General features: G+C 47.8%; 1 protein-coding gene across 1 annotated transcript in view; it reads left to right on the forward strand.

The window, feature by feature from the left end:
• Positions 1-14,994, forward strand: part of LRP1 (LDL receptor related protein 1) — a 657,378-nt gene that overhangs the window by 444,346 nt on the left and 198,038 nt on the right. Inside the window, 3 exon segments of the mRNA XM_029594881.1 lie at positions 2,664-2,792; positions 4,680-4,799; positions 5,534-5,647. Of these exon segments, the coding sequence (XP_029450741.1) occupies positions 2,664-2,792; positions 4,680-4,799; positions 5,534-5,647 (363 nt within the window).

Genomic DNA, 14,994 nt, shown 5'->3' on the forward strand with positions numbered 1-14,994 from the left:
CAACACTCAGGTTATGGAACTCTCATCTACAAACTATAAACCACTACTTATCCAGCCTCAACCTTGTGCTCAACACTTCTAAAACCGAACTCTTGCTAATTACTCCAGAAGGTAGTCCCATACTTCTCCAATCACAAAATATTCCACATATATCACACGCCAGAGATCTTGGAGTCTTAATCGACAGTCACCTGAACCTAAAGCATTTTATAAAACACACTACTAAGGAGTGCTTTTACAAGTTACAAGTACTCAAAAAACTCAAACCGCTCCTATTCCACTACGATTTCAGATCCGTCCTCCAAGCCATTCTGTTCTCTAAGATCGACTATTGCAACTCCATCCTGCATGGTCTTCCAGCCTCTACCATTAAACCGCTCCAGCTGCTACAAAATGCAGCGGCAAGGATTTTGACAAATACCAATCGGAGAGAGCATATTTCTCCCATTCTAAAAGATCTCCACTGGCTCCCAGTAAATTTCCGGATCCTCCATAAATCTCTCACAATCATTCATAAAAATATCCACCATCAAACCCCGCTTGACCTGTCTCATCCTCTCAGACTGCACTCGACAGCCAGGCCTTTAAGGGATGCTTACAAGGGATCTTTACACGTTCCTACAATCAAATTAGTGCACCACGCATACCTCAGAGACCGGTCATTCTCTACCGCAGGCCCTTCCATGTGGAACGCCATGCCTCCGGACCTCAGACTGGAGACTTGTCTAACAACTTTTAAAAAGAAACTAAAGACATGGCTGTTCAGCCAAGCCTTCCCCACTACAAACTCCATTCCCTGATCTAGAATTGTACACCACACATCTCTGTAAACAAAACTCTCCAAATTTTTCATGCATAATATCCATTAAAGAGAGGTTGGCCCCTTGCCCCCTCTTCTGTATATAGTATTTATTCTATTTTATTTCATTTTATTTATATATTTATTGCTCCGTTCACCCCTTCTTTATTTTCCTACTCCAAGTTAAGGCTTCCTTGTTATAATGTAACTGTATGCTCTGTATCTCTTGTTGATTGGTTAATTGTATATTCTGCTTAGTTCATTGTAAACCGAATTGATTTGATTTGTATCAAGAAAGTCGGTATATAAAAGCCTTAATAAATAAAATAATTAAAAAAATATTCACTATGGATATACTAAAAGCCTGACAGGTTTAGGACACCTTTAACTGCAACTCTCTCGGAACCTGGCAAGCAGCCACTAGATGTTGCAATTGAGAGATGACTGACTCCTTCCCTCCTAAGACTAAAACCCACAGTACCTGAATGTAATCTGCTTTGATGTGTCATGAAAGGCAGAAATCTAAAAATGTTTTTATTAGAGTTTTTGAGTGCTGCCAACGGGAACAGAATTCAGGCTTGGGAATCAACCCTAGGTCTCCCTCATGGCAGCACACTACACTGCCCACTCAGTCACCAGGGCTGGCCATGGGTTTTTTTTATTCCTCTGTTTATAAATAGGACAGTGACACAGTCTGTGTACTGAACTGTAGAAAATAGAGGAATATGCTATGGATTAGATAACAACACTAACTGAAATCGGAGTGACTGAAAAACTACCTAGCATTTCACTGAGCCTTTCTGATATTTTGTTAATATAATTTTTGAGGTCCATATTCAGACACTGTCTGGATAGCATAGTTAGCCAGACAAACATATCCGGCTAACTTTGGAGGTATATTCAGTAGTGTAGCTGCACTAATGACTAAAGCTGGCTATATCTTAAAGTTAGCCGGCTAACTTTCGGACAGCTCTTTTGCCCGACCAGTCTTAGCCAGCTAAGTCTGAATATCGGAGTTAACCGGTTAACGTAGCCGGCTAACACAACTCCTCCCAGTTATGCCCACGAAATGCCCCTATGTTTCTGGATAAATTCTAGCGCATAACTCATTAGCCAGCTATTTATTTATTTATTTATTTTTAACTTTTATATACCGACTTTCTTGCATTAAATGCAAATCATGCCGGTTTACAGTGAAACAGAAAAAGCAGGAAAAAATTCCTTAGTCGAATACAATGAAACAGCTTAGTTAACAAAGGAAACATAAAAATAAATTTGTACATATACACAAAGGTTTGCACAAAGGGGTGCACAAAGGGGAGAGCTATGTGTCCAAATACTCATTTAGCCGCCTTAATGCTTTTGAATATGAACAATAATTAGTAAATACACCTTGTGAGTGTGTACGCATATATTACAAGGACGCACCCCTAAGTTTTTCTGTTTGTGGGTGTGGTTTTTGTGTTTTTTTTGGGGGGGGGGGGGGAGTTTGACCCAGTGGTTTCCTTCTGCTCCTTTATACTTTATACTTCCAGCTCAGTTTGGAACCAGAGATTTGGTCTGGCACCCAAGCCTTCATTGGCAAGTACCTGGGGATATTTCCGGTTATTTTATATCCTCTTCTCTGCCCTCCCAATCCCCAACTTCCCGGGCCCTGAATTTGGTCACCAGGTGTCCCCATTGCGTGATGACTGTGATCCCCGCCCTCACCAGCACCAAGCACGAAGGTGCTTTGTCAATAATGAGCCAAAGCCAGGCCTGAGAGAGGCCTGGCTTTGGACCGTACAGTCTAGGGGGCAGGGCTATCCTGCACAGTGTTCTGCTTCTCCTGACGAAACCTTGCAAATCTTGCACTGTCTTCCAGCACGTAATTCCACCTGCAACCCCCATGACGAGTTTGAATGTGGGAACGGAGACTGCATCAACTACAGCTTGACCTGCGATGGATTCGCACACTGCAAGGACAAATCCGATGAGAAACTGTCGTACTGTAGTAAGTTTGCTTTCCTTGCTGGTTTAGGTTACATAACCTGATCGCCTGTAAAGCAATTTAGTATTTATTTAGATCGAAAGAGCAGGGTTTATTTTAGTTGTGGGAAGGGCAAGAGAAGGTTTGCGGCTTGAAACGCAGGGGGGAGGGGTAAGTTGCCTTTTTTTTTCCCCCCCCCATGTTAGTAATTGTAAAGCACGACGTTGATCTTCTCCATGCTGCCGCAGTGTGCCAGTGTCCTCTAGGTCCAGGGCAGCAGGGACAGTGTAAAGCACTTCTGGTGCACACAGCCACAGCTCTTGGCTGCAGCATGAGCGTAACCTGACAGGGACAGCTTGGCTAGTCCTGACCTTGGCTGTGGTTTTTTGGCACTGGCTTGAAGCCCCGTCTCCCGCACATCATCTTCTTGCAGCTACAGGGCTCCCTATGCCAGTGGGAGAGCTTTCCAGAACGTGGGCCCAGCTTACAAACGTAGCTTGTCCCATTGGGTTGTCTCCGTATATGTCCGCTCTGTGACTTTCTGCTACCATATGCTCAATTTACAGGTTAACATGCAGGGTTATTTTAATACAATTTTGTTCCTGCACCATAGAAGAATAAAATAAAATAAAGCTCCGAATGTAGTGGTCTGTCCTGAGCCGTGGTCAGGCAATGTTCTTTAAAATTAGAACATGATTTTAAAAGCACGAGTGGAAGTAAATAGAAGAGAAATAATGTATACTGAGGAAAAATAATTTAAAGATGTTTCCCAACCATTGCAAACCTGATGGAGGGAAGTGGGCAATGTTACTTGTGTTTATTTTTTTTAATTCAGTGACTCCAGGCACTGGGTTCTGAGGATATCATAATTTTCATGACAGCAATAAGGTGTTCTCGGGTATAGTACTTTCTGTGGAAAGTTATTTCCCAGTTGTCTGCAGGTGGTGTGTTGAACTCTATTTGGGATGGCTTATCGGAGATTGGGTATTACTCCAATCCCCCCTCCATTGGCCCTCTGCAGGGAACCTTCGGTCTGGCCTGTGCATCTGTAGGCTGCCTACAAAGGGGAGAAGCAGGAGGGGAGGGGCTAGATAAGGGAGCAGAGTAGCTCTTCTTGGTTGGCTCTACTCTCTCTAGTCCAAATTCACCCCTCTCCTGTTCCCTGCAAGACAGGAGAGAAGGATTTGGATTAGGGAGCAGAGTGACTTCAGCTTCTGACTTACCCAGCCCCTCCTCTCCTGTTTCTTGCATGCTGCCAGGGAGGGGATGAGCTGGAGCAGGAAGCAGAGGGCTGTTCTCTGTTGCATAAGATTCCTTACACGATTCCTGTGTTCCTATACCTAGGGAGGGAGGAGAATACTGGGATCAGGCCTGGGGACTAGCCACACTATAAATGTTAACAGGTTATAGCTGTGTCCTCTAAAATGGAGTAAGTACTTATCCCATTCATAAAAAGAAGAAAAAAAGATTGACTTAAAAAAACGACCCTGCTCTAAAGGAGAAGCATACAGAAGCATACGACCCTGCTCTAAAGGAGAAGAGATTTGCTGGACTTAATGGCAAAAGGAGAAATCTAGTGAGAAACTGAGTGGTTGAAGTGGGTCAGCCAGATGTGTGGGGAGAGGAGCCTGTTGTGCCAAGGGCTTTAGCTAATAGGAGTCACAGCTCAGCAGTAAGGTGAGAAGGAGGAAGGGTGACCCTGGTGGGTGAAGGGGGTGGGAGAGAAAATCCTTCCCCTGCTCCTGCCCACCCTGGCTAAGTTTTTGCACAGTTTGCCCATGCTCGTATTGCATGGTTTTGCATGGGGTAGGTGACCTCACTCACAAGACCGCAGTTGTTGCTGTGCTTTTATTTTAAATCTGAAGGATGTCACCCCCTCAGCGAACCCAAGTAATTCTGTTTTCCTTGCAGGTAATCGTCGCTGTAAGAAGGGATTCTTGCAGTGCATGAACAGGCGCTGCATCTCCAGTTCATACTGGTGCAATGGACTGGATGACTGTGGAGATAGCTCAGATGAAGTACCTTGCAACAGTGAGTTGTCACCTGGCACACTAAATTTCTGTCATCAGGCCCCCACTTGAGCATATGCCCCAGAAAAGCCCAGTGTTCCTAGCCCTTACTCCTGATTTTAAGTAGGAAATCATTTAAAGCATCTGAGTCTTTAGTAACTATAAGAGGAACTCAGAACGTTTCTGGACGGTCTTCAGTGCAACTTTTGACAATGGCTGGATGTCACTGTAAGGAGACGGCCTCTCTTCCCAGCTCAGGCTTCTGTATCTCAGGCTGGGTGTGCTGCTGAAGTAGTACTCACAGTCCCTGTCAGACTGGCAGCCAAGCGGTTTTCTTATAGTGACCCACCTAGTAGCCATTTGGAGCACAGGGCTGGACTTAGCTCAGAAAAGATCTGCCTCATTCTTCCTGAATCACAAAACTTAAGCTGCACTGTTCTGTCTATATATATATATAGTAACATAGAAGATATTAGCAGAGAAAGGACCTCCTGGGCCACCCGTTCTGCCCAGCAATTGAAGGAGGTGAGCAAAGTGGACATGAAGGAGTAAGGAAAATCAAAGCTTAGGAGGGTGAACAACAACCAAAAATAAACCAGTATAACATGAGAATTTTTTGCAGCCCCAGATGTTACAGGAGCAATCTGGCTGCTTAATATCTTTTGTTATAGCAAATTACTTTATACAAGCTTTTGCCTTATTTCAAACATTACAGAGCACTGCATTTTTCTACCAGTTCCGTTTCCTTTTCTGCAGAGACCACCTGCACGGCTGAAGAATTTCGCTGCCGGGATGGGAGCTGCATTGGCAACATGAGCCGATGCAATCAGTTTATTGATTGTGACGATGCCTCTGACGAGATGAACTGCAGTAAGTACTGACTTCTTCAGGACTGTCTTCAGACAGTCCCTGCTGATTTTCAGAACCTCCAGCTGCGCAGTGTCTAATTTTCTATTGCACTGAGACTGCTAGATAAAAACAAGTTGATCCTTGGGATCGGCACAGCCTAGGAATAGCAGACACCAGGTTTTGAGTGCCACAGATGGGTCTGGTTTTCAGGGTTGGCAAAATGATACACATGTATCTGCGTCTTGCATTAAACTCGTGTAAATATATTTCATTAAAAATTCATTGTGGAAATCCAGAGCTTTTTACGGCAATCAAGGACTAGCGTTTGCTATCCTTGAGGATTACCAGATAGCTCCAAGTCAACAGGGACCATGCTGTACTGGATTTTTCCCTGCTGTGTTTGGCTTTTCCCCACAAAAAACAGGTGCTCAACGCCATACATGCAGTGGGATAAGAATTTAAAATCAGAAGCAACTCATGTCTGTCCCTGGTTAAAATCTATCAGCTTTAGATCAATAGTAGGTGACTCTGGTCCTTGAGGGCGCAAATGGATTTCGTTTTCAGGATATTTACAGTGAATATGCATGAGCTATTTTTGCATGGGAGAGCTTCAGGTTTGTTGATTGTGTGGCTAGGTGGAGATTATGCAGCAGCAGGCTAATTATGCAGTCGTCTGTATGGTGAATAGTTTTACCCAGTGCCCCTAGCGCCCACAATTCTGTTCAGGAGAAACTACAATAATTAGCCTGTTTGCTGCATTATCGGGCCGATACAGTAAAGTCCGCGGGAGAGCGGGCGAATGCCCGCTCTCCCGGCACGCGCACAGGCCCCTCTCCTGTGCGCGCGATTCAGTATTTAAATGAGGCCCGGCGGTAAAAACAGGCAAAAGGAGGCGCTAGGGACTCTAGCGCGTCCCTAGCGCCTCCTTTTGGACTGGAGCGGCAGCTGTCAGCGGGTTTGACAGCCAACGCACAATTTTGCCGGCGTCGGTTCTCGTGCCCGCTGACAGCCACGGGCTCGGAAACCAGACGCCGGCAAAATTGAGCGTCCAGTTTTCGACCCGACAGCTGTCGGCTGACTTCAAATTTTTTTTTCTTTTTTTTTCTTTTTTTTTTTACTTTTGGAAAGTTTCGGGACCTCCTACTTAATATCGACATGATATTAAGTCGGAGGGTGCACAGAAAAGCAGTTTTTACTGCTTTTCTGTGCACTTTCCCGGTGCCCGAAGAAATTAGCGCCTACCTTTGGGTAGGCGCTAATTTCTGAAAGCAAAATGTGCGGCTTGGCTGCACATTTTGTTTTCTGAATTGTGCGGGAATACCTAATAGGGCCATCAACATGCATTTGCATGTTGCTGGCGCTATTAGGTTCGGCGGATTGGACGCGCGTTTTCGGCCCCTTACTGAATAAGGGAAAGGGAAAACGCGCGTCCAGTGGTACTGTATCGGCCTGTATGTGCAATCACCACAGAATCAACAAACCTGAAGCTCCCCCTCGTAATTTATTCATCTGAAGAAAGTAACAAGATGCCTGCATTTCAATCTCTGCTATCTCTTTACTTCCTGCTTCAGCTTCTCCCTTCACAAACAGCCTGAAGGGAGCAAGAGGGGGAGGGGGATGAAGCTGGGGCTAGAGCAGAAGTAAAGAAGAGGCACTTTTCTGAACATACTCAGATCAGTCCAGGCAAGTTGGTTTATGCATTCCTACCAGCAGATGGAGGCAGAGAACAATCTTCGAGGCACTGCTACTTAACCAAGAATGCCACCTGCAGTCCCTCAGTATTTCTCTGTCTCCAGCAGATGGTAGAAGTGCATCCCTGCAGTCCTGACTGGGTTGGAGTTTGGAGACTGAAAAAGGCTCCCCGAGGTGGCAGGTTCCATTCTTTGGGCCATCTCTCGGGTCGAGCCGGGGTTGGATACCCCTGCCAGAGTAGCCCATTAGTCCCGGGACCCCTGATAGCCAGAGGACTGGCTCCCTCTCAGTGCCCTGAGGTCCCCTCCTAGCTGCTGCTGACTCGCCTCAGGAAAGTATCCCCCCTAGTGGGACTCTTTTTTCTGTAAGAAGTTTTTTCTCCCTTACAGGAGCAGCGAGGCTCAGCGGGACAGTTGGCCTGCACAGCAGTGCTGCAAGCAGACAGCCCCAGCGATCCAGGTCTGGGAGGGGGGACTAGAGAGGCCTGCCGATGAAAGATAAGGGGTTTTTTCCTCGGGGGGGGGGGGGGATTGACCCGTTTTCTCAACGCTCCAGGTTGCGCCGCGTTTGCCGGGCTATTTATAGCACGTGCGGCTTCCTCTCATCTCCAGCGCACCTTTACTTTGCAGCATGGCAGGACCTCCAGAAGCCTTTTCTCACATTAAACGGCCATTTTTGGACCGGTTTCTCCTCGATAATGGCTGACAAGCCACTGGTGGTGCACTGATTGGCCTGTGGAGTGAGGTCAGCTTACTTGAACTCCCTCTCCCTTTGCAGCACTTGTGCTCAGGGAGGGGAGCAACCCTCCTCTAGAACTCAGAAGTCCAGGAAGGCTTATAGATCCTCAGGAGTGGGGGCAGAGTCCAAGGGGAGGGCCTCCACGTCTGAGTTCCCTGAAGGGGCTGTGGCCCACGATCCTCCCACCGAAGGGGCTGCTGCTGATGGTCCCTCCCCCTCCTGCGTCCAGGGTAGCGAGCAGGGGCATGCTGGGGGCTCTGGCTCAGCTTCCAAAGATTCAGAGGATGCCCCTATGGGCCCAGAGGAGTTCTCCCCCAAATTCGTGCTCCTGTTGCATGAGGTCTTCTTGGCTAAGAAGGCAGCCAAACGTAGACCCAGGGACCCAGGCTGGGGTTCCTCTAAGAAGTCTAGATGCTCCTCGGAGGCCCTCTCAAAGAGGCAGAGACTGGAACCTGGCTGTACAGCGGTGGACAGGGAGAACGAGATGGACTCAGAAGGTCCGCAGGGAGAGTGAGACTCCTCTCCGGTGGTGGACCCCCCTGAGCCAGATGGGGACCCCCCCTCCCCCCCATGGTCTGGAATCTGCTAAAGATGATCAGACCCTCGGTGAAGGGACCAGCCCTAATGGAGATGACCCCCGGGTGGTTCGCCTGTTTAAGAGGGAGGAACTGTGAGACCCCTTATTCCTCAGGTTTTAGAGGAATTGGGAGTGAAACTGGCTCAGGAAGAGTCTGATAGCGAAGGAGTTAACCCGGTCCTAATGGTCTCAGAGGCCTGCCCAGCGCTTTCCCTATTCCAAAGAAGATTCAAAAGCTGATTAGCCAGAAGTGGGATACCCCAGAGGTGGGCTTAAAAGTGGGGAGGACAATGAAGAAGCTCCACCCCCTGTTGGAAGAATACTTGGACCACTTTAAGACTCCTAAAGTGGATGCAGCAGTCTCGGCGGTTACCAAGAAGACCATGATTCCGGTGGCAGGTGCTGCCGCTCTGAAGGATGCGCAGGATCGCAAGCTGGAGATTCAGCTCAAATGAATGTTTGAGGTCTCTGCGTTGGGTCTCTGAGCTGCAGTGTGCATTAGTATAATGCAGCATACTTGCCTCTGTTGGATTCAGAAGCCCCAGGAACCGATGGCTTCAGGAGTGCTCTCTCCTGTCCAGGCGGTTCGTCTGGAGGCAGGAGTGGCCTACGAGGTGGATGCTTTGTATGATTTAGTGCGCACAGCGGCTCACAGTATGGTTTGGGCAGTGGTGGCACGCCATCTTTTGTGGCTGTGCAACTGGTCAGCGGACATGTGGTCCAAGTCCCAGTTATGTCATCTGCCTTTTAAGGGGAAATTTCTCTTCGGAGAAAATCTGGATCAACTGATGAAGTCCTTGGGAGAGACTAAGGGCAATAGATTGCCAGAAGACAGGAAGAATGTTAAGAGGGCTTTCTCCGGTCACTCTTGTTTTCGGGAGTCCAAGCATTTTCGCTCCCGAAGAGGAGCGGCTTCTTCCGGGAACTAAGCAGATGACCGGCCGCCAGCAGTCCTTTCGGCCCTCCGGATGACCCTCCAGGGGCAGCTCCAGCCAGGGAGCCAGAGGCAGTAAAACATCACAATGAGATCTGACCCACCCACTCTTCCCCAGTAGCGGTCGGGGGCCGTTTGTCCCATTTTTTATGAGGAGTGGGTGAAGATTACGTCCGATCAGTGGGTACTCGAGATGATCAGGGATGGATATGCCTTAGAGTTTTCTCGTCCACTCAAAGACACCTTTCTGGATTTGTGCTGTATTTCCAGCAACAAGCGGGGAACCATAGAAAGAACCCTGCGGAGATTGTTAAGCCTGGAGGCTATTCTCCTGGTGCCGGAAAACAAGCAAGATCAAGGTCAGTACTCCGTCTACTTCGTGGTTCCAAAAAAGGAGGGCACCTTCCATCCTATCTTGGATCTCCAGAAGGTGAACAGGTGCTTGAAGGCTCCACGCTTCCAAATGGAGACACCTCGCACAGTGATCGCAGCAATCCGCAAGGGGGAATTTATGGCATCATTGGATCTCACCGAGGCCTGCTTGCACATCCCTATACGTCAGGGTCATCAGAAGTTTCTCCGGTTCAAAGTGCTGAGACAGCACTTCTAGTTCCGTGCTCTCCCATTCAGACTTGCCACCACTCCGCGAACCTTCACCAAGGTGATGATGGTTGCGGCGGCCTTGAGGAAGGGAGGGGTGCTGGTGCACCCATACCTCGATGATTGTCTCATCCGGGGCAAGACACAGGAGGAGTGTGTTCAAGCAGTGGACCGCGTTCTCCAGACGTTTTACTCTCTGGGGTGGGTGATCAACTTGGCGAAGAGTCAGCTGACACAATCTCAATCTCTGGAGTGCCTGGGAGCCTGATTTGATATCTGGTCCACCCGGGTGTTTATGACAGTGGACAGGTTGGCCAAATTGCAGCGAAAGGTCGAGCGGCTGCTACGTATATAAGTTCCAAAGGTCTGGGATTACTTACAGGTCCTAGGCTCCATGGCCTCGACGTTGGAACTGGTCCCTTTGGCTTTTGCCCACATGTGCCCACTGCAGAGGTTCCTATTCCTGCAGAGATTCCTATTGTCCCACTGGAATCCAATGTTGGACCAATACCATTTCCCGCTGCCACTAGGGAAGGAAGCCAGAGCCAGCCTGTGGTGGTGGCTATCCCAGCCCCGTTTGAAGAAAGGAGTGAGTTTCGAGACCCCGGTTTGGGTGGTTGTGACCACGGATGCAAGCCTCAGGGGCTGTGGAGTGGTGTGCCTGGGTCGTTCAGCTCAGGGACTTTGGTCTTTGGAGGAGAAGTCATGGCCCATCAACCGTCTAGAGACAAGGGCCGTTCGCTGAGCCCTGGAGGAATTTCTACCGCTGGTGCAAGATCACATGGTTTGAGTTTTCTCGGACAATGCAATGACAGTGGCATACATCAACCTTCAAGGCGGCATCAGGAGTCAAGCAGTGGCTCGGGGGGCACACTTGCTGTTTGTGTGGGCGGAACTACTCCTAGAGGGGATCGCAGCATCTCACGTTGCCGGAGTAGACAATGTGCAGGCAGATTTCCTCAGCCGTCAGCAGTTGGATCCATGGGAGTGGGAGCTGTCCCCCTGGAAGCCTGGAATCTCATTTGTGCCCGGTGGGGTGGGTTCCTCAACTGGACCTCATGGCGACGCGGCTCAATGCAAAAGCGACTCGGTTCTTCAGTCACAGATGGGGCGGTTCAGTAGGACTCAACACTCTGGTGTGCCCATGGCTGAGGGGGATCCTCCTTTATGTTTTCCCTCTGTGGCCCCTCATAGGGCGCATATTGCGACGGATAGAGGAGCATCCCAGCTCCTGAGTGGCCGCAGTGTCTGTGGTTCATGGATCTGATTCATCTGGCCGTGGATGATCCCCTTCGTCTCGCTTATCTGCGGGGGTTGTTGTGCCAGGGCCCCATCTTTTCGGATCGGGAGGATCCCTTTTGTCTCGTGGCCTGGCTTTGAGAGGCGGAGGTTGCTACTAAAGAGTTATTCTGAGTTGGTCATTACTACTCTGCTTCAGGCCAGGCGCCCAGCAACCTCCATGGCGTACGTCAGTGATTGGAAGGTGTTTGAGATGTAGTGTGTTTAACAGCAGGTGGATCCTCTGGTGGCCTCTGTGCCGCATATTTTGTCCTTTCTGCAGCAGGCCTTGTCAAAGGGGTTACCTTATAGTTCGCTGAGAGTACAAGTATTGGCCCTTGGTTGCCTTAGGGGTAAGGTTCAGGGCAGGCCTTTAGCCTCTCATTCCGAGGTCGGCCGTTTTCTGAAAGGGGTAAAACATTTGAAGCCTCTGGTCCGGAAGGTGTATCCTAACTGGAATTTCAATCTGATATTGAGGGTCCTCTGCAAGGCCCCCTTTGAGCCATTGAGCCATGCCTCTTTAAAGATTCTTACCTTAAAGACAGTGTTTTTGGTGGCCATTTGCTCGGCCAGGCGGATTTCCGAATTACAAGCCCCCTCTTGCCTCGATCCCTTCCTACGAATCTCCTCCGACAAGATCTCTTTGCGGACGGTGCCTTTGTTCCTTCCTAAGGTGGTCTCTGCCTTTCATGTGAATCAGATGGTGGAGTTGCCGGGGTTTCCCGACTGGGTCCAAGATCCTTCCATGGGCCGGGATCTACATTTGTTGGATGCCCGGCATGCCTTGTTGCATTATTTGAAGGTCACCAATTCTTTCCGACGATCGGATCATCTCTTCGTGTTGTTCGGTGGAGCTAAGAAGGGAGAGAAAGCTTTTAAAGCTTCCTTAGCTCGCTGGTTGAAGGAAACTATTTCCTCGGCCTGTGTTTCTAAGGGCCGCGTGGTGCCAGCGGGTCTTAAAGCTCATTCTACATGTGCAAAGGTGGCGTTGTGGGCTGAGTGTCAGTTGGTCTATCCTCAGGACATTTGTAAGGCCGCGGTTTGGTCCTCACTTCACAGTTTCGCTAAGCATTACCATTTGGATAAGCACGTGCCAGAGGCAGCCTCCTGTGGTGAGAGTGTGTTGAGAGCTGGTCTTTCGGGTTCCTGCTCAGTAAAAGGGTGCTTGAGTATATCCCACTTGTCTGGACTGATCTGGGTATTCAAGAAAAGGAAATTGGTTCTTACCTGCTAATTTCCATTCCTGTATTAACACAGATCAATCCAGAGGCCCGCTCTGAGATACTTCTGAAAGACTGACTGTCCTTGGGCTCGCTGGAAGGTTTTGCCAAAGAGTTCTTTCAATAGAACGTTCTAGTCTTGTCGAGCTCAGCAGTTGCTAAGAGTTGGTTTTCCAGGGGTTCCACCTCGGGGTTTTTTTTCGTTCGCCCCATTTTTAGAGGAATGGGGTTTTTGTTTGTTGGTTTAACTTTGGCTTGGGTACCGGTCTATACTGAGGGACTGCAGGTGGCACTCTCGGTTACGTGCAGTGCCTCGAAGTTTGTTCTCTGCATCCATCTGCTGGTAGGAATGCATAAACCTGTCTGGACTGATTTGTGGTATTACAGGAACGGAAATTAGCAGGTAAGAACCAATTTCCCTCTCTTCTCTAATTCAGTCCCTCTGCTTCTATTGTCCCCCTATCTGTCTCCTGTCCTGAAAGGGAGGGGTGGGTTTGAGGTTGGAGTAGACAGAGAAAACAGTAAAAATGTTTGATCTCTTAATGATCTCTTAAACCAAAACCAAAGATGATCTGATGTAATTCCTGGATGGAGTGATGAAATTCTTCTAAAGGGACATCTTTATGCAGAGGTTCTTGAACCTGCATACGTGGCCGACCATAACCAGCTACAAAGACCTGGATATGTTTATAGAACGCTGCAACTGCGGGTGTCTCACAGCTGGCAGAAAGAGCATTAATTTCAGTTTGTAGAAGCCTTGATGACTTACACTACTGCTGCCAAGTTTCAGCTTGTGCTCATTCAACCCCTTTTTGTGTGTTACTATGTGTCCAATATAGTACACATATCTTTCTGTGTAAGTAACAGCAAGACAAACTGCTGACACTGAGGGTATTTTCAGTACACATATGCTCATATACTCGGAAATACAACTAGAATGTAAGAAAATATAAATAGAATGTGCATGTATTCCATTTATTTATTTGTTTAAAATATTTTATAGCCCGCAATTTGAAGTAAGTCATTTTTCAGCCAGATTAGTAATCTTATGTCTTTACTTGATAGCTGAATTTTGTGCTTGGTAAATATTGCATTTGTATGTAGTTTAAACAACGTAAAAGGTTTTCAATAACAAATCAACTTTTTTTGCATAGTGAGAGATGTTATTCTTTAGGCAAAATGATGCAAATTAGCCACATAATTGCCGGGGAATCTTAAAAAAATCTGCCACAGAATTTGCTGCAAAATCTGACACAGGAAACTAGGGAAAAGGGAGGGGGGAGTGTCTGTGCTTGTACACACTGAAAACAGGGTTGTTACCCAATTACAGTTGTACTAGTTGAGATAAAGAGAATTGTTTCAGATTAGGTGAAGTCCATGGCAGAGCCAGAAAGTCCCAAGCTCCCAGTGCCTTGCTGAAACAGGACCCCCACCTCTCTTCCTTGCAATTTTACTTTTCCTGGAAGGGAGTCGGTAGGTGGAGAGAGCCCTCATGCGTAAGGGGCCCCACCCCCTTTCCCACATAGGACTCCGTCCTTATAGCAGTGGGGAGGGCCTGAAAGTGGCCCTCAAAGACTAGGAAATGGCACTATTCTAAAAGCCTATTTAAAAACATAAGAACATAAGAAAATGCCATGTTGGGTCAGACCAAGGGTCCATCAAGCCCAGCATCCTGTTTCCAACAGAGGCCAAACCAGGCCACAAGAACCTGGCAAGTACCCAAACACTAAGAAGATCCCATGCTACTGATGCGATTAATAGCAGTGGCTATTCCCTAAGTAAACTTGATTAATAGCCGTTAATGGACTTCTCCTCCAAGAACTTATCCAAACCTTTTATGAACCCAGCTACACTAACTGCACTAACCACATCCTCTGGCAACAAATTCCACAGCTTTATTGTGCGTTGAGTGAAAAAGAATTTTCTCCGATTAGTCTTAAATGTGCTACTTGCTAACTTCATGGAATGCCCCCTAGTCCTTCTACCTTCAAAAGAGTAAAACCACAGGAGCCCCAGGTTGCTGTTTGTTGTTTGCACCATATTCCAGCTCCAGTTTAGATTTTAGACAGTAGAAGGCGCGTTTCCCTCCCACACATTGTGGCATGGTGGAATTCAGGAGTCGAGGCTGATGAAATCCAGTACTTGATAGCACCACTGTAACTTTATTTATTTATTTTTTTTAACTCCCAGTCCTCCTGGGTCAAAGCCAGGAACCAGCTAAGCACCCAGATTATTATTACTGTGGGAAGTCCTGGGCAGGCCACAAATCTGTACAAGACTCTAAAGTGATTTGACTGTTCTTCCCAATTTCACAGCAAATTACCAAGCA

The sequence above is a fragment of the Rhinatrema bivittatum genome, chromosome 3, assembly GCF_901001135.1.
Source record: "Rhinatrema bivittatum chromosome 3, aRhiBiv1.1, whole genome shotgun sequence".
NCBI lineage: Eukaryota > Metazoa > Chordata > Amphibia > Gymnophiona > Rhinatrematidae > Rhinatrema > Rhinatrema bivittatum.